General features: G+C 47.9%; 1 protein-coding gene across 2 annotated transcripts; it reads left to right on the top strand.

Moving 5' to 3' along the window:
* Window positions 1-184: 184 nt before the first annotated feature.
* Window positions 185-19141, top strand: IDS (iduronate 2-sulfatase). Of its 2 annotated transcripts, XM_061137828.1 has the most exons (9): window positions 185-433; window positions 836-972; window positions 1507-1684; window positions 4178-4266; window positions 5932-6132; window positions 7526-7696; window positions 9843-9969; window positions 11790-11963; window positions 14565-19141. In XM_061137828.1, exons 1-9 carry the CDS (start codon window positions 340-342, stop codon window positions 15035-15037), a joined length of 1644 nt encoding a protein of 547 aa, XP_060993811.1. In that variant the 5' UTR covers window positions 185-339; the 3' UTR covers window positions 15038-19141. The 2 variants fall into 2 exon arrangements, with proteins under 2 accessions (XP_060993811.1, XP_060993812.1); XM_061137829.1 differs by lacking the exon at window positions 14565-19141 and having other exon boundaries at window positions 11707-11820.
* The last annotated feature ends 6701 nt before the right edge of the window (window positions 19142-25842 follow it).

Here is a 25842-nt window from a genome sequence, read left to right as displayed (position 1 = left end):
ACACCCGGAAAGACACCTTCTGCTCCTGTCCTAAAGGAGCGGTGGGCCACCGCGAGACGCTCAGCCAGGTGGGCGGGGCCACCGCTCCCCGCGAGTAGGTCGGCCAGGTGGGCGGGGCCGCGGGGCGGGGCGGGCGCTTCGCTAGAGTCAGGGCCCCGCCCACTGTGGCCCGGATCTCGCGCAGGCGTATTCTCGCTCGGCCCAGGCTCTGCTTGTGCGGCGGCTTATAGCCGCCTCTCGCCGCTTTCCCGAGTTTCCGATGAGGGATAGGAGGCGGGGGCGGCCCGGCCCTGCCGAAACCTGTAGCCGTCGCCCTGGAGCGGCTGCTCTGGGGCAGAAATGCCGCCACCCAGCCGTTCCCTGCTATGGCTTGGCCTGGTGCTGGGTGCTGTCTGTGCCTCCCGCGAACCCGCGGCGCCAGGCAACGCCACAGGTGCGTCCTTCGTCCCTATTGCAGAGCTCCGTCTCTCGTTCCCTGGCTAGGTCCCCCGTTAACTCCCTCGCTCCTTCTCTCCTACCATTCCGTCCATCCTTCCTCCCCTCCCTCCTACCCACCATCGCTTCTTCCATCCCTCGTGCCCTCCCTCCCTATTCTTACTCTCCTTCCTTCCCTCCCTCCCTCATCCAGGCTTGAGGCCATGGCCAGAGCCTAACCTTGCTTGCCACCCAGCACTGGGGCTTCCTCTGTGCGCCCGCTTCCACTCTCCCTGGCTTGGCTGGCTGGGTTGTCAAGGCTCCGGTGCCAGCCTTAGGACTCTTGGTACCCTAGCATCTGCCACTGGTGGGGGTTAGGTGTCAGTCCAGGTGATCTCACTGCAGCCCTTCCCCCGTGCAGATCCTCTAAATGTCCTTCTCATCATCGTGGATGACCTACGCCCCTCCCTGGGCTGTTATGGGAACAAGCTCATAAGGTCCCCAAACATCGACCAGCTGGCCTCCCGCAGCCTTCTCTTCCAGAATGCCTTTGCCCAGGTATGTCTGGGCACCTCTGGGTGTGCCCCCCTCCCACTGTGCACTGAGGGTTGTGGGATGGTGTCTCTTTATTAAAGGGGAAATGGTGGTTGAGAAAACCTGGTTGTCCACTGGCAAGACAGCTGGTTGCCTTCAAAGGGAACTTCTCCTGGGGTGGAGGGTGTGTCCTGATCCTGTCGTGCTCAGCTTTCTTCCCCACAGTGGGGATGGCCTGGTGCTGAGAAGGAGGGGCTGCTGCCATGGTGGTCCTCCCCCCTGTGCCCCCCAAGACCCTGCCCGCTCCGGGCCCCAGAGAGATGCCATCAGGCAGAAGGACACAGTCATCTGCTGGATGGAGGGGCTGAGGCCTTCCGCTCCTCTCGGGAAAGACTTCTTTCTGGCATGAGGCCCAAATCCAGCTGGTTGGCTTTGAGATCTGCATGACTCAGCCGCCAAGCTGTTAGCTGAGGACCCGGGAGGTTGCCTGGTTACCTTTTAGCTGCCAGACGTTGTTTTCCTCTGAGGATGTGTCCTTTTGCTTCTGCTCCCTACCAGCAAGCCGTGTGCGCCCCGAGCCGCGTGTCCTTCCTCACTGGGAGGAGACCAGACACTACCCGCCTGTATGACTTCAACTCCTACTGGAGGGTGCACGCTGGAAACTTCTCCACCATCCCCCAGTACTTCAAGGAGAATGGCTACGTGACCATGTCGGTTGGAAAAGTCTTTCACCCTGGTACTGCTTGCCCTGCAGAGTCTGGGTTCTCTCTTTTTTCGTGCCTGGGGACTGGAGACCCCTCCTGGGGTTGGAGCTCTCTCTGCAGAGGCCTTTTTGGGCCTCTGTTAGTCACTGATGTCTTTGTCCAAGGTAGCACTTCTCACCTTGACTTTGTGTTCTCACCCAAAGTGAGAAATGGTAGAAGAGCTTTTTCTTCCTTTCGGATACTGGTGATGGGGGGAAGGAAGCGGGGGCCAGCATTGCCTGTGAGTCCAGCTCTGCACCTGACCCCCTGTACCCTGGGCTCCCTGGCAGTAAAGTAAGATCTGGGCAGCTCTGTTGACTTGCCTGGTGAAGAGGCTGCAATTTTGGGGGGGTTGTCTGCCCACTCTCTGTGAGTTAGGTCAGAAAGAGGGGAGTGAGCTGGTACCAGGGTCTCTGAGCTTCAACACTACCTGGTGAACTGGCTCTCTTTAATGCCAAAATGAGAATGCTGAAGCACATACTTTAATTTTTTTTTTACCTTGAAGTAATTCATGGTTATTTTGCAAAAAGTTGGGTGGAAAAGAAGGAAAGTATAAACTAAAGAATATAAATTACTTGTACTTGTGGCACATGGAGAAGAGTTGTATTTTGATGAGTGCATTATTTTTCTGATTTGAGCTTTTCCTGTATATGTATACACAGTTATAGGCTGTGAGTGTTTTAAGCACAAACATTTTCCCATGTAGTGACTATTCACACCATCATTTTTAATGGCAGCATGGTGGTCTAACAGAGACATGTATAGTAGTTTAGTCCCTTTGTTTTCAGGTTCCCTCACTTCCATTGGATGAGCATCTCTGGAGGCAGAGTGAACTGCTGATGGACAGTAGCAGTGGGGTGCGGGCCCCTGGCTTCTAGTCCCAGCTCTGCCACTGCTTTGTTGTTGTTCCTCACCTAGTCGTGTCCAAATCTTTGCGACCCCATGGACTGCAGCACACAAGGCTCCCCTGTCCATCACCAACTCCTGGAGTTTGCTCAAGCTCATGTCCATTGAATCAGTGCTGCCATCCAACCATCTCATCCTCTGTCGTCCCCTTCTCCTCCTGCCTTCAATCCTGCCACTGCTTAGCTGTGCAGTTGACCTCAGGCAAATCATTCATCATCTTTGATTCTCCCATTCCTCCTCTGGGAAGCTGGAGTGGCAGCTGCCTTGATTCCCTTCCCAGGGGAGCATGGGGGTGCGTTGTGAGCCCAAGCTCTGTCCCATGTAGCACTTATCAGGAGGGGCTGCAAAATTGGGCCCAGTTTTGAAGGCGAATCTGCCAGGAATCATGTTGCATGGCCAAAAGACTGGCAGCACTAGAACTTTCTGCTCCCATCTTGACACCTTCGCCTGAGCACCACTGGAGGGAGAGCCCGAGAAAGGAGACACGGTGGAGGGGAGATGGTGCTTCAGGAAGGGGGCCTCCTTCCTCCCAAGAATAAGCTCATGGGATTGTCTTAGTGGGGACGAATGTAGCACTGCAACCCTCGTGAAGACACATTTTTCAAGAGAGTCTTTGTTCTCAAGAACCGGTTCTGTCAGGGAGGGGCCTGCTCGAGGCTGACTTGGCCTCCTTGACTGAGTGCCTGGCCACCGCCCTGATCCTCTGGCAGGCTGGGGGTGGGGTTTTCTCATGGGTGTCACTTCCCCAGGGAGGAAACTGAGGCTGGGGAGGTCAGATCACTCGCCCGAGGTTGCACGGGCACGGAGGGCAGTGCTGGGATTTGGAGCAGGTCTGTGAGCCACATCTTGGTGCCTGTGCTGTTGAGAAGCCCTCTGCCTGCTGCGCCTTTGCCTCAGGCCCACCTTGCCCAGCTCGTCACGGCAGTCCCCTTGTGTGCCCGTGCTGCCCTCGCTCCTCCCCACTGAGCCACACAGGCTCTCCCTCCCTCTGTCCAGGGCCCTCACTGCCCCCCCTGCCCGGACCCATGTCCCCTCTGTGCCCAGGGCTCCCCGCTTCCACAGTGCTTCTCCTCCCCAGACAGCTGCCGTCCTTCCTGGGTGTTGCACGTTGTTATGTTGTTTTCCCAAATAGACTGTGGACTACTAAGCTTGGGTGGGTTTCTGCGTCATGAACGAGAACTGGCCCTGATGTCCTAAGTCAGGGGTTCAAGTCCCATTCCCCTCGCTTCCTGTCTGGTTGGCATCCAACAAGGCATCCCCTTCATGGAGCCTTCCCTGGCCTAGCCATCCCTGGTTGTGCCCGTGCCTCTGCTGCCTTCTTCGTTGAGTGGGGAGAGGTGCCAGTGAGGGCTTTTCGGGGCCAGGTCCAATACTCAGGGCTCAGGAAGAAGCCCAGAGGGACAGCTCCTGTGGGGACTTCTTGTCATCTGGCCTAGCTCCTGATCTCATAGATGAGGCGACTGAGGCCAGAAGAGGGGGTTGGCCCTTCCCCAGTTGTGTGAAAAGTGTACATTTTGGGTGGGGAGGGCATTGAGGGACCCGCCATGCTGTATTTAATGACTTTTCCTTTTCCCCCCAAGGGATATCTTCCAATCATAGTGATGATTCTCCATATAGCTGGTCTGTTCCACCTTATCATCCCTCCTCTGAAAAGTATGAAAACACCAAGGTGAGGCTCTGAAAGGGGTACTGTTCTGAAGAGGAACCTCTTATTCTCTGTCTACCAGATTAAAGTTAACTATTGCATGTATTCTATGTTCTTTCTAGCTGGTTCTATGGTGAGCTTTGTGGCTTTGGTTTGTGTTCATGACTTGACAGAGACAAGTGTTAGGATCTTTAGCATTAGGTCCAGTGGAGAGGTGGCTGAGTTTTTAGAAGCTGGCTGGGATGTGTCACTCTAGAAACTTCTGCTCTAATGTGTAAGACTTATTTAATGGCTCCTTTGTGCTCCCTCTGAAGAAAGCTCTGTGCAGAGGGTTAGAGGAGATGGTGAGACATGGAAAGGAGAAGACAGACCTATGCTTTGAGCGCCTCAGCCCAGATGGGGAGAAAGGCTTTCCAACTGTCTGTCTCTCTGTCTCGGGCCTAATGGATGTGTTCTGGTGCTGAGACCTTTGATAGGGGCTTTAAAATTTTAGAGCATTATGAAAAAAAGGAGTCTATAAGGAAACTTAATGACGGTTCAGAGGATTCACCATCCCCCCAATGTATAAATGCAACTAAAACTCACATTTAAGAAATTCAGAACACCAGCTAGAGCACTGAGAAATGACATGTTTCTTGGAGGTTTTTAGAGCCATCATGTGGGAGAAGGGTGTGGACTGGGGGAGATTGGTGGGGTGCAGAAGAATTTTCTAAACTCATGAAAACTTTCATTTCAGAATACAGTGAAAGTCAGGGGGCTCTGACCTTTGGCCAGTGGCTTGAGTGTTAACAGAATAAAGTTGGAAGACTGCATCTCAAGCCTTCTGTTCCCTGAGATCATCTCCCTACTTTTAGTGGCCTCACAAATGCCAGGTCCATGAACCCATCCCTCATATCATTCTCAAAAGTGATGGGTCTGACTGCACCACATCCCCAGGGGTGTTGCAGACCATGTGAACATGGCAGCTGAGTGGGTACTAAGAGGCAGGTGGTGGCTGTCCTGGCCAGGGCTGTGTGGACAAGGCAGGCCTGTGAAAGGATGCTCCTCAGCGAGATCTAGCAGCAGCTGCCACTGCCTCTGGGTGTTTGTGAGGTAGAAACCATGGTCCAAACTGAAATTGGCCTTGTGGCCAACGTGTCTGCTTTAGGAAATGAAGAAGTAGGTTCAGTTCCATCCTGTGCATGATGTACATGAGGACCTCAGAATTCTACCAACTATCACTTTATCCAGTTAACTGCAGCCCTGTCACTTAGAAGCTTTAGTCTGGCTTTGAAATTGAAAACATTTTTTTTTTCATTTCCTTAATGACATTAAGTATCTCTACATGTAATTATTGGCCATCTGTCTATCTTCTTTGGGGAAATATGTATTCAAGTCCTTTGTCTATGTTTTTTATTGTTGAGTTGGAGACAGCTATTTTTTTTTTTATCATTAGTTTACTTGGGTTTCCTTTAATTAATTATGATGTAGAAACAGAAGATACACAACAGGAAGCTAAGTGCTGGTGGACTTCTGGCCTCTGCCTGGAAAACAAGAAGCACTTCTGTGTTTCAGTACTGCTTTCTGTGTGCCTGTCTAGTCTAATACTTAATGTTCTAGAGGTAAAAAAGCTGAATTGGTTGTGTGAAACTCTCATGGCTTCTGTTTCTTGCATTTAAAAAGCTGATTTTATATGTTTTGTTTTGAAAGACCTGTAGGGGACCGGATGGAGAACTCCATGCCAACCTGCTGTGCCCCGTGGATGTGGTGGATGTGCCTGAGGGCACCCTGCCTGATATGCAGAGCACTGAGCAAGCTATACAGTTGTTGGGAAAGATGAAAACATTGGCTAGTCCTTTCTTCTTGGCTGTGGGGTACCATAAGCCACACATCCCCTTCAGATACCCCAAGGTGAAGAGCTGGCTGAGGGCTGATCCAGCACAGCTATGATAGCTGGGTCATTGTAAAGGTGGCCACATCTGGCCATCCACAGTCGCCAGGGCTGCCTGATGGCACTGGTGTACTCAGTGGTGGGATGCTGGGTTTCAGAGGTCAAGGCTAAGAAGGAGACTTAGGATAGTAATCTAGTTGGAAATGCTGTGTTTTCTCCTTCCTCCACTGGAGGGTTTTTTCCTTGGATACAGTGAGTCATGTAGGGGTGGATGGTGAAATCATCATGGAGAAGGGCGGCAGAGCTGGCCACCCTAGCCCACAATAAGGGATGGTCCCTGGGACACCCCTCCAGGGGCTGTGCAACTCTAGTCAACTTTACTGCCTTTCCCCTGAGCTTTGAAACACAGGGCCCTGTGTGGCTTGTTCGAGCCTCAAATCCTGTGCTTTACATGCATATTATTTAGAGTATGTAGTCACTTCTTTTGCAGAATATTTTTCAGTTTTCCCTATCATGTTTTTCCTGGGCCTAAGCAGCCCATCCTTTTGGTTTCACAAAGCAGGCCCATCATTTGCGATGGGAGTGGAGACCAGAGGCTGCTCTCTGATGCTGTGGTTGTCTGCCTTTGACTGGCCCAGGGCATCGGGCCTTCCTTACAGGACCTGTCAGCCCCCTTGCCAGAGGGGGACTCACTTCTGTGTCCCATGCAGAAGGAGTTAGCCTACCTCTGGGCCTGCTCATGAGGTTTGACCTTGGCCCAGCTTTGGGGAACCTGACTCCTGGGAGTGAGTGTTCTCCCCTCTCCCAAAACTGCTGAGTGGCTCTCTAGGTCTGGACTGTCCACAGAAACCCCTGCTTTCCTGCCTCAAGTCTGGGATTTTGATCTGTGCAGGCAGAAAGTACCTGGGTGACCAGCCTCGTAAAAGCCCTAGGCGGTAAGGCTTTCATGATCTTCTGCTTCCCTGCTGGCAGTGTGGCATAAATGTCAAACAATTCATTGCTGGGGGAATGACTCACATCCTGTGTGACTGCACTGGGGCTGTTCCTGGTGTCCCCCAGACTGTCCCCTTTGCTGTGTCTCATATGCTTTCACTGTTATAGCCTGTGAGCTCTCCCAGTGACTGTGAACATGAGAGTGGTTCAGGGAGCTGGCAACAACTCTCCACATGTTTTCTAGTTGGAGGGGAGGTGGTGACAGAAATAGGGCATCAGTCCCTATGAAGGAAGAGAGCTGTCACTGATTGGTTTGCAGGAAACCAGTCGAGTGATTTCATTAGCACTGGTGTCTCGTGACAGTGACTTTCAGGCGGGGAGATACTTGTGTCAGTGCATCACAGGTGCAGAGATGAGGCCCAGCCTGTGCCTTTGCCAGAAGAGTGACATCCTGGTGGCTTTGTGTGCTCTTCCCCCAAGGAATTTCAGAAGCTATATCCCTTGGAGAACGTCAGCCTGGCTCCTGACCCCCAGGTCCCTGCTGGTCTTCCTCTGGTGGCTTACAACCCCTGGATGGACCTCAGGCAGCGGGAGGACGTCCAAGCCTTAAATCTCAGTGTGCCCTATGGCCCTATTCCTGCTGATTTTCAGGTACCAAGTTTCTATGTGTGAAGCATCCTGTGGAGCACGGGGGTCAGGGGTGCATGTGCTGGGTAGAGTGACAAATCTCCCCTTCAGCATCCCCATTCCAAAGAAGGGGGTTGTCGGGAGACTGGGGAACTCACTGGCTGGGGCCCCAGGATGGAGATGAGGCCTGGGTGACCCTCACTAATGGGAGATGCTGTTGAAACCAGGTGACAGTCTGTCAGGTGGAGGGTGGTTGGTGACTCCTGTGCTAGCTGAAACTCTGGGTTTGCTGGTCCTGGTGAGTCTCCTCTGTGGGAAAGCTAATACATGCACCCGTTGGTATCAGGAGGTGGCTTAGTGATGGGGCCTTGTTGCAGAGGGAGCAGGGCACACACATGGCCAGTGCTGTCCAGCTGCTGTGTCTGGGGTCCATTTGTCATGATGTGGGGATAGAGCAATTCGGGAGTTGGAATCCTTGTGCTGACTTGTCAGCCCCCCTTCCCTGAAGTGCAAAGCGGATGTTGAGGACACACTTTCTGGAATATTCCATATGTGGCCCTGCCCTTCTGTTACCACATGAACATTCCAACGGGCCCTCTACATGGGAAGGCAGACAACAGTGTTTTCACACTGTCTTCCCGTTGGAATCGCCAGGTGTGCTTTGTGGGAAATGCAGGTTCTTGGACTCTACTCCCAGCTTCCAGCTCTCTGAGTCAAAGTGGGGCCAGGACACTGGGCAGCCCACAAATCTTCATGGGGATTCTGATGCAGGCGGCCCAGGAAGACACTGAAAACATGATCTTCTTCCTTCCCATGAAAAAGGCAGGGGCAGTCAGGTCAGCAGACACCTTCTGCTCCAGGAGCCACTTGGGCCGAGAGTCTGGGGAGGGTGCGCGGTAGGCAGCTTGTTGGAGAGAACATGGCTGTGATCTCCTGCCAGGTGACAAATGACCCAGAGGAGAGGCCTGCTCATGGCCCCCCTTAGGGTTGAGTTGTGTCCCTCAGGAAGATCTGTGACAGTCCTGACCCCCAGGGCTTCAGAGCGTGACCTTGTTTGGAAGATGTGACATGGGTGAGCTCATGCTGTCGTAGGCCAGGCCCACATCCACAGTGACTGGGGTTCTCATGAGAAGAGGAGAGAGACAGCAGAAGGACTCCACGGGTGGTTGGGGCAGAGGCTGGAGCCCCAGAGATTGCAGCCACCACCCTAAGCTAGAACATTCTTCTCCTGGAGCCTTCAGAGAGAGCCCAGCCCTGCCTACACGTTGAGTTCAGACTTCTGGCCTCCACAACTGGGAGACAATCCATTTCTGTTGTTTTAAGCCACCAAGTATGTCATACTTTGTTAGAGCAGCCCAGGATATGAGTACAGCTTTATGGCATCTTTGGCGTAACTCTCAGAGTTTGGGACAGTAAGCATCTGCCTACAATATGGGAGACCTGGGTTCGATCCCTGGGTCGGGAAGATCCCCTGGAGAAGAAAATGGCAACCCACTCCAGTATTCATGCCTGGAAAATCCTACAGATCGAGGAGCTTGGTGGGCTACAGTTCATGGGGTCGCAAAGAGTCGGACACGACTGAGTGACCTCACTTCACTTCACTTCAGAGTTTGGGAGGTTGAGGCGTCAGTTTCTGTGTACATGGTCATTTCCTGGGACTCATAAGGATATGTGAAGGAGACAGAAGTGAATAGTAAGAGGCATATCTATCCACTGTGATCTGTGCCCAAAAGTGAAAGCTGATTTGCTCATTTGCCCCCAAAAGTGGGAATTTGGCTATGGCTGTGGAAGGCACTAGTGGTAAAGAACCTGCCTGCCAATACAGGAGACATAAGAGATGCAGTTCCAATCCCTAGGTCGGGAAGATCCCCTGGAGAAGGGAAATGGAAACCCACTCCAGTATTCTTGCCTGGAGAATCCATGGACACAGGAGCCTGGAGGGTTATAGTCCATGGGGTCACAAAGAGTCAGACACGACTGAGCAACTTAGCACATACATACGTGGAGGTGAGGGTATGGGGAGGGAATGAGTGTTCTATTCTTGTTGAAAATGTCACCAAGGGCACCAAAGGGCTGGGGCTCAGGAGGGGCGCTCAAACAAGCACTGTATCTGGGTATGCCATACACATTAAATCGTATAGTCACTTGCATTACTATTTTTTATCTGCAGCGGAAAATCCGCCAGAGCTACTTTGCCTGTGTATCCTATTTGGATACACAGGTCGGCCGCCTCTTGAGTGCTCTGGATGACCTTCAGCTGGCCAGCAGCACGATTGTGGCACTTACCTCAGATCATGGTAAGTGGTTTGAAATGGCCCTGGCGAGTTACTCAAAGCATCTGAACTTGTCTGTGAAAACTTCCCTAGCTTGCATGAAGTAGATGTGTATTCTCTTCCGTGAATCAGGAGTGCCCTGAGTCTGCAGTCTTGGGTGCTTTTGTATCCACCTTGTTAGACCCAGGACTTCTCTCCATGGAGGCCAGGCCTCTTTTGAGTCAAAGAAGTATCTTAGCTGGTGGAAGTGGGTAGGTGGGATGGACCTCATACTAATCTTTCTTTCTTGCTGAACTCAGCAGGAGCCCCCATTTCTCACCGAGAGGGTTAGAGGACTCTTAGTTTGTCTGAGGAGGGTGCAGAACAATGCTGGCAGAGCCCAACATGGCCTTCAGGCCTGATCCCCGCTGTCCTGTCTGCTGGGATCCTGGGGCTCACTACTCTGGGTCTCTAAGGCAGTTTCCCACTTGTTCCAATAATGAGAATATCTTTTTAAAAGAATTCTTTTCTGAGGTGTGTTTGGGGCCAGTGAGTCCCTTTCCCCATGTACCTGTGCCTCAGTTATCCACTCACAGCAGTCTTGTTGGTCTCATCCTCACCCACACCCCCATCCCCAAATTGTTTTGAAGCCAGGCTCAGGTAGTTCAGTTTTCTAAACAGTATCTCTAATAAATCTGGCTCTTTTGAAGTTTGACTATACTACCACTGTCCTACTTAGAAACAGGAAAATAATTCTCTAATATTGTCATATATGAAGTGGGACAGTTTTAGATCACAGCATGTGTTCATTGTGATGAGAAAGAAGCACACAGAGCACACTGTCCTTTATCCCACTTGCCCAGAGCTAACTGGTGCTGACAGATAGGCATCCATCCTTCGTCATGCATATACATGGGACTCTATGTCATGAGTGTGTATGTGCATAATGTATAGCTGTAAAACATGGCAAGATCGATTGTGCTTATGTCCTGTTTAGTTCCCTGGTTTGTTTTTTCCACTTAATGTCATAGACAATTCTCTGTGTCATTTCTCACAAGCCTACCTTACACCTTATAAAGACTCATAAGTTAAGTATGGAGGTGTCATAAGTTTTCACTGTTTCCCTAATGATCTGCCATCACCTTTGGAACCCCCTTCTCAGTGCCCAGTTTCCTCCTCCAGTGCTACCATGGCCCCTGAAGCCCTGTGAAGGCCAGGCCAGCTGGAACTAGCTTCTGCTCTGAGGCAGTTGGACTTGATGACAAATGGCCCTTCCCAAAGGGCCCTCCTGGGACTGCCTACATCCGAACTACAGAAGCCTTCTTGAACGTGTACATGGCAGCTTGACATGATTTTGTTTATTTTTTAATATGAAATACTTAATGTACAGTCTCTCTGTTTTATATTTTTTATATCAAAAAGGGCACTCAAAGTGATTGGAAATTGCCAGCTTGGGGTATTCAAGCTGTCTTTTGCAAGAGGTATTTTAAAGGAGGCTTAGGAGTTGTTTTTAAATCAAGGTTAAGCATGTGGAACCAGAAGTTATTTTCTTTGGTCTGTGGTGTTTCGTAAAAATTGAAAAAGATACACATGTCTTTTTAAAATGTGAGAAACTGTGCCTCAGTCTCAGAGATCTTGTTTTTGTGATACACACCCACAAGTGCAAACCTGAGCTTGTGTGATTTGAGTCACAATGACTCCACCTCTTATCTTTCTGTGTGGTAATTCTAGTGGAATTTCTTCTAGATGCTGAGTTTTTGCTTCCTCTGGCTTTTACAACAGGGAATGAAGTGGTGTCTAACTGAAGTGAGCAAGCTGTGAGGTGCTGATTCATATTCTGTCATGCTCTGATTTTTATGAACCAGGATGGGCTCTCGGTGAACATGGAGAATGGGCGAAATACAGTAATTTTGATGTCACTACACGAGTGCCTCTGATGTTCTATGTTCCCGGAAGGACAGCCCCACTTCCGGTGGAAGGCGAGAAGTTTTTCCCTTACCTCGACCCTTTTGATTCCGTCTCAGAAGCGCCAGAGCCAGGTATGGAAATGCAGAAGTGATGCTGCTTGACAGCAGGGGTGCCTTTAGGTGGTACAGAAACCCCCTCACCACCCAGCGCAGATTTTTCTGCCTAGGGCAGGGGAGCGGTAAAGCCAGAGTTGGTGAGGGTGGCCCCTGTCCATGGGGGGCTCGGAACGGGGAGGGGCAGAGTAGGGGCCACCCCAAGATGGGGAGAGCCATCATGGAGGTGACAGCAGTGTGCTCTGAGCTCAGGGCAGGGGGCAGGGGCTTCCCCCTTACAGGTGAGCAGAAGTTCATTACCTGCGCCCTTCTAGCTGGGACTCAGTCCTCTGCAAGGGGACATTAGCCACCTCAGCTCCTCCATCAATGGCTCTTGTTTAAATTTTTCTTGGTTCTAGCCCATCATTCTGGCCTTTCTGGATCTTTCCAAGTTTGCTCTCTACTGCCCAGTTTTTTTCTGAACCTTTGATTTCTGTGTGCTGCATGCACTGTCTTCTTTCATGTCATTGATAAAAATGTTAAAACAGTTTGAAGACATGACCATAGCCCTTTATTTGCTGGGAGAAATCTTCTGACAGGTTGAGAATCTTTTTTGAAACTTCAGAGGGGAGGTGTTGAGCAGTTTATAAATTGATGTTGCTGCACTGTCATCCCATTTCTTTCCAAATTTTCTCTCAAGCCTGTATGTCTTCTTTGATCTTTGGACTTGGATTTCCAACAGCCAGTCTAACGTGCCCAAAGCTGAATATTTGACCTTTGACTTTAAGCCTTTGACACTCTTCCCCTTCTCAGGAAATGGCAGTGGTTGCCCAGGCCAGAAAACCATGCTGATAGTGGCCCATCTTTTCTCTTACGGTCTGTGCTGTATGAGCAGTCTTTCAGCACTCTTGCCACTCTTCATTCAGAATCTGTCTACACCATTTCTCCCACTTACTGCCACCATCATGCACCCCACTGCCACCTTCTCTTGCTAAAACCTCCTGGCTTGTGCCCTTGATCCCTAGAGTTTTTCCTCAGTGAGCCTGATGTTAACAGCTTCAGTGAGCCTGTTAAATCCCAAGCAGGTGGTTTCAGAACCCTACTCTGGGGCCTCCTACACGCCTGTCTCAACTCTGAGTGAAAAGTTATTACAATGGCTGGCTGTCACCTGGGCCCCCCGTATCTCCCTGAACTCATGTTTTTCAAACATCCAGGGCAGCTATCTTGTACAATGTTGCGCAGTCTGGGTTTGTCTGACTGCTTCCTGAGAACTAGATTCAGGGTAAACCCTTTGGACACATGCTGCATACTGTGAGGTTGTGGGCTCCACCTGTATCCCATTGGGGACACTTCATGGTGGCCTGTGCCATTATTAGTGATGTCAAGCTGGACTATCTGGTTAAGGTGGGTGGTTGTGCTAGACCGACCTTGCCGTTGTAAAGGTATCTTTTAAAAAATAGTCTTTACCTTTATTTTTATTTTACTTACAAACCAAATGTGTTGGAAATAAAATTGAGCCATATAAAGAAAACTCTTAAAGATCCAGAAAGGCTAGAGTTATGGCCCAGAGTCACAGTAAATTTTAACAGGAGTCCCAATAAAGTTCAGGATTTAGCCTTTAAAGATAAATCAGCAACAATGAGATATCATTTCATACCTGTTTGAATGGCTGTTATCAAAGCAGAAAACGGCAGCCAAGGGTGTGGAGAAATAGGAACCCTCAGGCCTTGCCAGTGGCAGTGTGAAATGGTCCAGTCCCTGTGGAAAAGAGTTTGGTGGGTCCTCAAAAAGTTAAACATGGAACGATCGTGTGACTTGGCAGTTCCACTCTTAGGTATATATCCCACAGAACTGAAACCAGGTACTCCAAGAAAACTATGTAGAAGAATGTTCATAGCATTATTAGTAGCCCAAAGGTGGAAGCAACCCAAGTGTCCATTGACAGATGAATGGATAAGCAAAACATGGCACATCCATACAGTGGGCTATCGTCCAGCCTTAAAAGGGAAGGAAACTGACGCATGCTACGACCCGGGTAGACTCTGAAGACATGATGCTGAGTGAAAGAAGCCAGGCACAAAAGGACAAACACTATGTGATTCCATGTCTGTGAGGGGCCTAGAGCAGTGGACACACAGAGACAAATAGTAGAAGGGTGGTGCCAGGAGCTGGAGGTGTCGTTTCACAGGGACGGTTTCAGCTGCGCAAGGTGAAGATAGTTCTGTGCTGGGTGGTGGGCATGGCCATACAACAGTGGGAAAGTCCTGAGTGCCCCCAGCCTGGGCACTAAAAACTGGTCACGGTGGCAAATTTCATGTTGTTTGTATTTTACAACAATAAGAGGGAAATGGATGAGATGCAGATACCCAGAAAGGAGGGATCAGCCAGGCAATGCTGTGAGACTGTCCTCAACAGACTTTGCCCAGCAGTCTGAGTCACCCACACACTGGTGGGTCCTACATTTAAATCATTTCTAAAAGTGCCAGCAAGCTGAGGGCACCTTTATTCTCCCCTGCTGTTGGGTGAGGACCTGAATTGGCTTTGTTCCTAAAGCTCTTGGGCTAAAAATAAATGCTGTAAAAGAACACAAGTCAGCGTGTGGGGCTGTAACCTGCTCCACGGGGTGGCTTCCTCTTTCAGGCCGGCAAACTGAGGACCTGGTGGAGCTGCTTTCTCTCTTCCCCACACTCACTGGACTTGCGGGGCTCCGTGTTCCTCCACGCTGCCCCATCCCCTCGTTTCACATGGAGCTGTGCCGAGAAGGCCGGAACCTCCTGAAGCTCTTTGAGGGCCGTGGTGAGGAAGAGGAGCCCCATGTCCGTGGTAATCCCCGGGAGTTGGTTGCCTATAGCCAGTACCCTCGGCCCGCTGACTCTCCTCAGTGGAATTCTGACAAGCCGAGCTTAGAAGATATAAAGGTCATGGGCTATTCCATACGCACGGTAGACTACAGGTATACTGTGTGGGTGGGCTTCAATCCCCAGGAGTTTCTGGCTAATTTTTCAGACATCCATGCAGGGGAACTGTATTTTGTAGCTTCTGACCCTTTGCAGGATCACAATGTGTATAATGATTCTCTGGGTGGAACCCTTCCCCAATCATTCATGCCTTGAGTTCGCCAACCACAGAGATCATATATAATGCCAGTGAGAGAAGGGATTAGAGCTGGTTATTTCATGATTACCCATACTATTGGAATCAACCCCAGGGGCAGGGAGTCAAAACCTGCATCAGTAATTTGGCCTAAGAATATGTAACAGCTGCAACTTGATTTTTTCATTGTAATTGGGCTGAACCTTTTCTTTCTTTCTTATTTTTTTTGTAACAGTCATAGCTTATTTACTGAATGAATAAGCACAGAGTGAGCAAGTTGAAATTGTCATAGTTTCAGCTATCAAGAGCATTAGTAACTGAACATAGCACTGTACTCAAGAAATATAATACTTCAATTATTTGTGAAATGTAGTACATTTCAAAATGTAACAACATGTCAAACTAGGTTTGATACTATAAATTCCTGGTTCTTTTGTTTATAATTTAATAATATATCTAATTTAGCCTGATATACTCAAAATATTATATCAACATGTACCCTAGGTTTTTTTTTTTAATGTAAACTTAATAATGCTAGATGGCAATACCTGAAAGTCTAGCTCTAACTTTTTCAAGATTGCAAATCTTCAAATCCAAAAACAAAATATGCATGAGGTTATTACTATGGAATTTCTATATCAAATAATAAATAATGCTAAGTAAACTAGAGGCATGCCATGTATGAGAAATTTAGTTAAAATTTTTCAGAGACTTTCTGGCACAGACAATAATTTGTTAGCAAGTAATATGACCCTTGAACACCAAGGCCATCTTTAAAAGTCATCTTTATTCACAGTGGAAAATAGTTGAAGGCATAACTGTACACCTGAATTGAGACATTTTTTCTTCTCTGGAGATTCTTGGTTGCAAACATGTATTTATCCAGGAGGCAGGAAGGAAATAGTCTACTGTTAGTTGCTATTACAAATAACATTAATTTTAGTAAATTCTAAATTCTTTTGAGAACTGTGAAAGCTATTCATTAATATCATATTAGGTGATTTCTAATTCCCCAGATGCTGGTTCTGTATTCACTAAATAAAGTTACCAGGAAAGGCAGGTAGTAGTAATAGGCTTAGCCTATGTCATCTTAAAAATAATGGGATACTTACAGGTCATGTTCACTACATGTTGATCAGTCATCAGTAGTCATCAGAAGAGTGAAGCACTCTGTTAATAAACAGAGTAGTAGTCCTGTATCAAAGTAACTTTTTGTAATTCTTTACATGTGCTGCTTTGGTGTTTAAAAGGTAAATGTTTGTGAACCAAAATACAGCAAATTAACTTACTGCACTGTATTACATTGTAACCAAAAAGGCAAGATATTATAAGATTACTTCAAATCAGTAAAATTTCAAATACAGATTTTTGTTTTTACTAAGCCTACAGTGGAGGCGTATATGGTGACACAACAGTCTTCTAATTGATTCAGTGACTTCATGTTCTGCCAACAGTTTGTACTTGAGAAGTGAAGGGCCCTGTTCCTCTCTGCTGATCCCATCTCTCTTCTGGAAGCCTTCGCTTTTGTGGATGGTGTCCCTCAGCCTTTTCTTTTTCCTTCTCCATCCTCTCTATTGCTCACATCACTTCGATGCAGAATTTTACAATCCAGTTCAGTTTCTCGTGATGTCTTTTCAGGGTATTTACCTTTATCTCTTACTTTACAGTTATAAAGCTTTTATTTCGAATTCCTGGTTGACTATCATCTGTACACTTTATTGTTTTTTCTCTTTATTTCTTGAAGCACATTCTAGTATCAGAAAATCTCCAAATTGTCCTCTTGCTGAAGTTGTAAGCTGAACTGTGCTGAAAAGAGCAGAGTGACTCGCATTCTGGCTGTCTCTCACCTGCGTGACCAAAGCCACTGCTGGGTCTGCTCGGGGGTGTTTTGCATGTAGATCTGACTCTGCAGGAAGAACTTCTGTCTTCTCTTTTCTCAGTGAGGGCACAGACTCAGAATGCTTCTTCTCTCCTTAGGTCTTAGCTTTCCTTGGCCTCCCTTCACAAATGTCTCCTTTTAGAAACTCGGCTGCGTTTCACATGCAGGGGCATGCTCTTCTAAATCAGCTCACAGGTGATGGTTGTTTTTTGTGTTTTTGACACTGATGCCAGGGTGGAGCCACTTGTGCACATTTCTAGCATTCATCCAGATGAGCAGCTGCTCTCTGGTTTTCACATATCAAAGCTGACCACATTCCTTATCTTGACCTGGCTTAGGGAAACCACATCTTCATTGCATCACATAGCTTTTCTCCAATCCTGCTGAACTGGACACATTTTATGAATGGTTCTCTAGTCATTCTTTGTAGAAATCCATATTTCACTTGAGCCAGGGGGTCTTTCATGCAGTTTACTTGAAACCCAGACCAGTGATCTCAGAAATCTTGAGTGGCCCTAATTCAGAGGCTCAGATACACGAGGGGGCAGCTTCTGCTTCAGGGTGTCTGGGCGGCGGTCTGAGAGCCTGCACTTCTGACCCTGCTCCTCCAAAGAGTGCCCTTTGAGAACTATTGCCACGTGTGTGCTGACCAGTAGCCACTAGGCCCCAGTGACTTTAAATTTCCATGAATGAAATTACAACCAACATTTCAAAAGCAGAATCTCTGTTTCACTTGCCCTATTTCAAGTGCTCAAGAGCTAGTGTGGGTAGGGCACTGGGGCACCATATGAGATAGATCTACAGCCTTTCTGTGTGGCAGAAAGTGGACTGAACAGAGCTGCCCTAGGTTAACTCTAAACTGGTTGACCTGATCCACCTGGCTGTTGACAGGTTCCTCCCATGGGCTGATTCTCTCCTGTTTGCCCGCAAAGGCTTGTCCGGCGAGGAGCCACGTGTGTTTGATGTAAGTGCAGAGCAGGGAGTTCCCTCTGCCAACTGACCTCTTCCTCTTCCACCACCATTGCTATCACCCCAGCCCTTCCCACCTCCTACCCAAGTAGTTTACCTCCCCCCCTCTTTCCTCCCCTGCTCCCCTCAAAATCCATGTGTCTTCCTGAAATCCCTCTTTGATCCTGCCCTTTGAGAACACCGTTAGTGCCTACTTCTGGGTCTACACAGACCTCCGCTGAGCAGTCAGAGTCTTCCCTGACTCCACAAAGCCCCTTTCCTTGGCTGGCCAGTCTGTGAGCTGGTGCCTATCTCTCCTTTGCCAATCCCTCCCTCCCGGCCCGCCCCTAGGCTGTTCCCTCCCCACTTCACCATCCATCCATACATAATCATCTGCCTCAGCCCGCTTCTATGCCTCTACTTCCAAGAGGATGAGGGCTCTGAACTCTCTCGACTGCATTCTTGGATGAGATGAACGTCACTGAAGAATCTTGTGGGCACCTTACTTTAATAAAAGGGTTTCTTTTTCTGATTGTAAAATTAATGTGTTAATTTTAGAAAAAAATGGAGAACAGAAATGTAATAAAAGGTAAGAAAACACATCAGTATTTTACACCAAGATAGTCACTGAATATCTTGCCTTTTGGGGGTGTAAATTTTTTACATTGTTGTAATCATACCATGTGCTTTATCATGCAGTTTTATATTCCTATTTTCCTATGTGGTTATTACAGATACTTTATATTGGTGGTAGTATATTGTGTAGTTTTATCATAATTTCCTAAACTTTCTTTCAGTTATTGGCAATTTAGTCAATTTCCAGATTTTCAGTATTGTAAATAATGTTGTGATAAGCAACTTTGTGAATAAAATGTTTTTGTGTGTTTCACATTAATCCCTTAGGATTGGCACTTAGTGCCAAGTTGCTGAAAGCACCTCCATTTTAGTCCTCTCCTGCTCCCTTAGGATAGTAAAACTGAAAATAAAGCAAACAAGCATACAGATAATACAGACCATAAAAACAAACAAAACCCCCCACCCTCCCAATAATAGCTGAAAGTAGAATCCTATTTGAGTTTTGAATTATTTACTTATTAATGGCCTTGATCATTGTTCTCTGTGTACATTTGTTGGGCATTTGTATCTCTCATGTGAGTTTGCCTTTAAATTTCGGGTTTTGCTTTCTTAAGTAATCAAACAAATTGCTCTTTTCCTATGTGATTTTTCCCCTGTCTTTTCCTATTAAACATGAGACCCATCCCAATCTAGAGATTTAATAAATATTCATATTCCTCTCCTTTTCTTGTGGTTGATTTTTATACTTAATTTACCCTGTCTCTCCACCCCATGATCAGAAGAGTATATATGCTCATTTTGTACAATTGGGAAGACATGGGAAATGGTGAAGATGACCAGTAGCCACCTCCAGACACCTGGACACCTACCACATTAAATCCTGTGTTCAGGTGTTTTGGTCTAAGGTAATGTTAGCCTGCTTTTTCACATTGCCGGCAGTTCTTGGTTAACAGTTGTCATGACTGCACCACCCTTCCTACATTAATCTTTTTTTTTTTCTTGACAGAAATTCTCAACTTCTGTATGCTTTAAAAAACTGTAGTAAAATGCATATAATGTCCGATTTACCATCTCACACATTATTAAGTGCACACACCGTGGATTAAGGACAGTCAGTGTTAATGCCGCTGTCACCAGCATCCATCCTCAGAACTCTTCCTCTTGCAAAAGTGAAACTGTCCCCATTCAACAGTTACTGCCCATTCTTTCCCTCCCACAGCCCCTGGTAGCCACCATTCTACTTTTTGTCTCTGAATTTGATTACTCTGTAAACCTCATATCAGTGAGATCATGCATTTGGTTGCATTTTGTGCCTGGCTTCTTTCGCTTAGAATAATATCTTTAAGGTTCACCCACGTCGTAGCAGGTACCTTAATGTCCTTCCTTTTTAAGGCTGAATACTGTTCCATGACATGGATAGACTGCATTATGTTTATCCATTCATCCCTGAGGGCACTTGGGGTGTTATAATGCTGCTGTGAACGTGTGTGTACAAATACCCAGCCCATGCTCACCTCTAAGCAGTTAAAAATGGTGGGGTGTGCTGAGAGATAAGACTCAGCTGGCTACAGAAGGCAGGATTTCTCCAGACCCTAGCAAGGGGCTGGCCCTCCTCCTTCAGGCCAACTTCAGCGATGCCTGCCAGGTGTCCAAGCTATCCTACCTCACTGTGTGAGAACAAGGGGGTACACATTCCCAAATGAGACTCAGCTCCTTCTCCAGTGCCCAAGTCCAACCGGTTATAGCTCCTCCTCTGAGTCTCAGATTCTGGCCTGGGCTCACATTGAGCTGGAAGCCAGCTGCCAATGTTGGCCTCTGCCCATCATCTCTTTGGGCCTTAGGTACAGCCCCTTGTGGTTGAACCTGCTGTCAACCTCACCCTTCCCACCCTGGGCAGTCTCTCTTCTGTGAATGAGACCTTGAAGCTGAGAGGGCTGTCACTGATAGGGGCGCTCGGGTCACCATATTGTTGTGATGCTCAGAGCCCTCACTTCTGTTGGGGACTTGCCTTCCACATGCTACCAAAGCTCCTTGGGTGTCTCTTCCATGTACTTACTTGCTGGGGCAGAGGCTGCCTCCCTGTTGAGTCTTTGATGTGCTCAAGAGCCCATCCTCAAGGGCTTTTCTTTGAAACAGGGTTTCCTGCCCAAGATGGCTGGGAGCCAATGGCCCTAGTCACCAGAAGATGGCCATACTTGGCTCTGGATTCGGGGCTGTGATTCCGGGCCTCTGATGGAGACAAGTCCAAGCTGGAGAAGACAGTTGTGGTTTGGCTTGGCTCTGGATGAGGTACCCGCACAGGATCACGTGGCACAGCCCGGGCAGGAGGAGCAGAGCCCTGGGAAACAAAGATGAGACCTAGTGTACTTGGCACTAGCCAGAGAGCAAGAGTTAGGATGCGAACAAAGGCCAAGGGTTAATAAGGGCTTTTGCTTTTTCCTGCCTGCAATAGGCACTGGGATTTATGCAGGGGAGAGGGTTTGCAGCAGGATCGAGGCTGACATTTACCAAACCCTAGTCCTAATTTATCGTTGTTTCGAGTGTTTTGTACAGAACCTTTTGCGAGTGATTTATATTCAAAACTCATTATTTACTTAACAGGTTTTATCAATTAATCTCTTCCATGCTATTGAAAATGTGGCCTTGTATGTGTGTTAAGTGCACCATGAGTTATTGTATGAATAAATCACATAAATTTGCCATTACCAGTGTGTGCAATTCTTACTGCTGCTTCAAGATGGCTTGCTGCTGCCCTTAAATGAATGAGGCCTTCAGCAACTCTCAGTGCCACAGTCCAGGTGTGCCGTGGGGTGGCTGCAGGAGCTGGGGTCATGGTGAGAGGGGTGAGTTGCACCAGAGTGTTCTAGAAGCACCTTTCTGGGTGGTGATACTTCTGCCAGCTTGCCCTGCAGTTAGAGACTCCCCAGAAAGAAGGAGGAAGCGAGCGAGGTGGCCAGTCAGTGGGTCTCTGTTTAGGGAAACCAGATATGCAATAGTAATGACTTAGAGGAGGGCCAACTTGTTTTCTTGAAGGAAATGGGTGGAATCCTGGGGTCCCAGCTGGAAAAGTCACCACTCAGTACCTTGATTTAAAAGTGCCTTGGTGAGCCTAGCCTTGTCTCTTTCCACCTGGCCTCGTGGATGACTTTAAGTGAAGAATTGGAAGGTCTTTGAGGATGAAAGTGAGGACTCTGGAAGATCCATCATCCCTTTCCAAATGGGTCAGGACAGATTGGATGGACTGGGTGACCCTAAGCAGGTGAAGTATGTCCCATGGATCTATTTGCTGGCTTGTTTACGATGACCAGGGAATACATGCATGCAGCAAAAAGTTTAAAAAGCACAGATGTGTATGTAGTCTTCATTGTGTGCAATTCATTTTCTCTTCCATCCTGTCCCTAGCCACCCTGCTGTCTCCTGAGACAAGCATGGTTACAGACTTCTTGTGAAGTGAAATTTGAGAAGGATAAACGTAGTCATAATGAGGCAGGGGTAGGGTGTGGGTGTGAAGAGTGACCCAAGAGAATGGTGTCACATAAAGCTTCAGTGTTTTGGCCAGCAGCTTAGAAGGCTGTCCTGGTTTGACGTAGCTGCAGACTACATGAACGAGCATCCAAGAGGAGGGAGGTGATCAGTCCACAGCCAGCCAGCACCTGAAGCATCATATGTAACTGAGGACCTGGAGTGGTCATGGACCCACAGAAGACCCAGCGTGTCCTGTTAGGGACAGCTGAAGGAGGAATGCTCAACTTGGGAGAGAAAAGATTTGGCAGCAGGTGGAGGGGGGCAATGGGGAGCAGAGCAGGGCACTATGTTGATCTCTGCAAAAGCATCACAGGAAAGGGGATTGGACACAGTTGCTACTGGCCCCAAGGAAAGAAGCTGGAGGGATACAGATGGTTGCTCAGTGAAATGCTGAACTCTCCAACAGCAACTCCGGGTTGGAAAAGCTTGCTTATAGGTGTAGTGAGGTCTGTGTCACCTGAGGTATGTAAGCAACACTTAAGCCAGTGGTTCTCAATGTGAATTATTCTTCCCTTGGGGACATTTGGCAATGTCTGGAGTCACTTTTTGTTGTCACAAGTTGGGGGAGGGATGCTAACATTGAGTGGTGAGAGGCCAGGGAGGATAGGAAGCATGCATAGGACAAAAGTCAGTTGGCCCATGTGGCAGGAGTGCCAAGATCCAGAGACCCTGGCAGGTAATCATTTGCTGGAGCACAGCTGACTCGAAACACCCCTTCTGTCTCTGGAACTTTTATGATTTGGGGAAGACACATTCAATTATTAAAATAGTGTGCTGGCTATATAAGGGGAGTGGCCCTTTGCATATAGCTTTGAAAAAAAATCTTTGAAGAGGGCAAGGAGTTTTCAAATACAGATGAACATATTCAAACAACAACAAAAGGCTTCTATGGTAGTAATTAATTGGATTACTCCTTTCTTCCTGTCCAGAGATTTTCCCATCTCAGCTTCCTCTCTGATAACAAAAGAGTTATATATATATATATATATATATATATATACACTAGATAATTTATTTTAAAAAATAAGATTGAATTCCTCCCTTATTGCAAAAGTATTTACATATTTATCACAGAAAATATACAAAACAAAGATAATCTAACACCACAGTGAACTCGATGTAGCCCTTCCTGTGCACAATATATGCAATGATTGGACCTTGTTCTGCATCCTGTTTTCCTCCATATTTTACAACCTGCTTTTCTCATTGTATGATCTCTAAGGGCTTCCCCAACCCCAACTTTCTGACATGCAGTTCTGATGCATTTCCATGTGAGCACGTGATGCTGTTTCCTGGAGGACAAAGCCTGAAAACTTGGTGTGTCCTTTCTCTCATGACTGCTAATCCATGAGGCTATTTCTACAAAGGTTAACACCAAAACTGCTGCTCTGCCCAGCACTGACCTTCATATTGTCTGTGCTGCCATCTCCAATCATTTGGATGCATAACCACTTCCTCGGGTTTCCTGCTCCTTCTGCACCCCAGTCCAGTTCACACAGTTCTGATCTTTGCAAAATGCAAATCTGATCGTGTCACCATTTGTACATCTCTCAGAGGCTTTCCCGGTGGCTCAGTTGGTAAAGAATCCACCTACAGTTCAGGAGACCTGGGTTTGATCCCTGGGTTGGGAGATCCCCTGGAGAAGGGTATGGAAACTCACTCCACTATTCTTGCCTGGGGAATCCCATGTACAGAGGAGCCTGGCAGGGTACAGTCCATAGGGTTGCGAAGAGTCAGACATGGCTTAGTGACTAAACCACCACAACCACCTCCAAATGTGTCAATGGCTTCCCAGTGAAATGAGGGCAAGCAGAAATGATTTAACCTGGCCTTTCTGTAGGGGCTTCATGGTTTTGTTCCTACAGACAGGCTTCCAGGTCCTGATGCCTCCTCCTCTTGTCTTCAGAGCCAGCTGGACCCTCACCTCCCAAGAGCCTTCGTCTCTGCTGCTTCTGACTGGGCCAGGTGGCATCATGCCCACCCAACTCCTTCATAGCCCTCAGCTCACTTGTATTTTCACACTTGCTTTGGGACTGATTTCATTTATATCTGTTTCCCTAGGAAGCTCCATGGGGGCACAGAGTGTCCGTTTTTGCACTCTTATCTCCCAGTGCCTAGTACATGGTAATATATACAACAAATATTTGTGGGATAAATGAGTACCTGTGAAGTATTAACATAATTCTAAATGATTAAAATGTAGAAATGGAATTTCCAGGTCAACGTGTGTGTGGAGGACATTTGTCATGATTTTGGCCACCAGCATCACCATCTTTGGGGCTTTACTTTTGGGTGGAAGGCATAGCCCACTTGCCATTGCAGAGGCACAAAATGTTGGGTGCCCACCTTCCCTGTGACTCCCTTGTGTCTAGAGAGCAGGTGTGTGATGTCTACCCAGCTAGGCAGACACCCACCCCCCACTTGGCCATAGGAGGTGATGGTGGTGCAGCACACAGGCTCTGCACCCACAGCAGGCAAGTGGTGGCCACCAGTGCCCAACTATTTCGTGGTGCGATTTCGGCTCTGGTCGTGGCAGCTGCCTGCTCACCTATGTCCCTACCTGAGCCTGAGACTGCAGCCTCCCCTGGGACCCTGTGAGTTACTCCATAGCCTTAAGAAAAAGAAAGCCAACATCTTTTCTGCTTTCAAGCAACCAGGACTCCTCACTCATATAAGGTATGCATGTGACAATCTAGAAGCTGATGCCAAACTGGCCTCCAAAGGAAGGCCCACATTTGCACTCCCTTCAGCAGGGCAGTGCACCAGGCTGATCCCTCTCCTCAGGTACACTTTCTGTCACTTTGCAATGACCTTGTTCTCAGGAAAGGGACATTCCCTATTCATTTCCCTATGCTAAGCCTCTAACCCAGTGCCTGGCACATTTTAGGCATACTCATGTTTGTGAATTCCCATCTCTCAGAATTTTCCACAGTTTATTGTGATCCACACAGTCAGAGGCTTTGGCATAGTCAATAAAGCAGAACTCTCTTGCTTTTTCGATGATACAATGGATGTTGGTAATTTCATCTTTGGTCCCTCTGCCTTTTCTAAAACCAGCTTGAACATCTGGAAGTTCATGGTTCATGTATTGCTGAAGCCTTGCTTGGAGAATTTTGAGCATTACTAGTGTGTGAGATGAGTGCAATTGTGCGGTAGTAGTTTGAGCATTCTTTGGCATTGCCTTTCTTTGGGATTGGAATGAAATTAAAAGACGCTTACTCCTTGGAAGGCAAGTTATAACCAACCTAGACAGCATATTAAAAAGCAGAGACATTACTTTGTCAACAAAGGTCCGTCTAGTCAAGGCTATGGTTTTTCCAATGGTCATGTATGGATGTGAGAGTTGGACTATAAAGAAAGCTGAGTGCCGAAGAACTGATGCTTTTGAACTGTGGTGTTGGAGAAGACTCTTGAGAGTCCCTTGGACTGCAAGGAGATCCAACCAGTCCATCCTAAAGGAGATCAGTCCTGGGTGTTCATTGGAAGGACTGATGTTGAAGCTGAAACTCCAATACTTTGGCCACTGATGTGAGGAGCTGACTCATTTGTAAAGACCCTGATGGTGGAAAGATTGAGGGCAGGAGGAGAAGGGGACAACAGAGGATGAGATGGTTGGATGGCATCACCAACTCAATGGACATGGGTTTGAGTGGACTCCGGGAATTGGTGATGGACAGGGAGGCCTGGCATGCTGCGGTTCATGGGATCACAGAGCCGGACATGACTGAGCAACTGAACTGAACTGAACTGATGTTTGTGAAATGAATGAACAAAAGGAATTTTTTTAAAAAGACAATTTGAAGAAGACTAAAGGCATCTTGGGGCTCCTCAGGTGGTGCTAGGGGTAAAGGATCCTCTTGCAGTGTGGGAGACGTAGGAGACGCGGGTTCAGTCCCT

This window comes from Dama dama, chromosome X (assembly GCF_033118175.1).
Source record: "Dama dama isolate Ldn47 chromosome X, ASM3311817v1, whole genome shotgun sequence".
In the NCBI taxonomy this organism is placed as follows: Eukaryota; Metazoa; Chordata; class Mammalia; order Artiodactyla; family Cervidae; genus Dama; species Dama dama.
This window is presented reverse-complemented; position numbering and strand designations above follow the sequence as displayed.

Coding starts and splice junctions, on each gene's coding strand:
- IDS (XM_061137828.1), top strand. CDS start 340: ATGCCGCCACCCAGCCGTTCCCTGCTATGGCTTGGCCTGGTGCTGGGT. Junction 973..1,506: donor TCCAGAATGCCTTTGCCCAG/GTATGTCTGGGC, acceptor GCTCCCTACCAG/CAAGCCGTGTGCGCCCCGAG. Junction 1,685..4,177: donor TGGAAAAGTCTTTCACCCTG/GTACTGCTTGCC, acceptor TTTCCCCCCAAG/GGATATCTTCCAATCATAGT.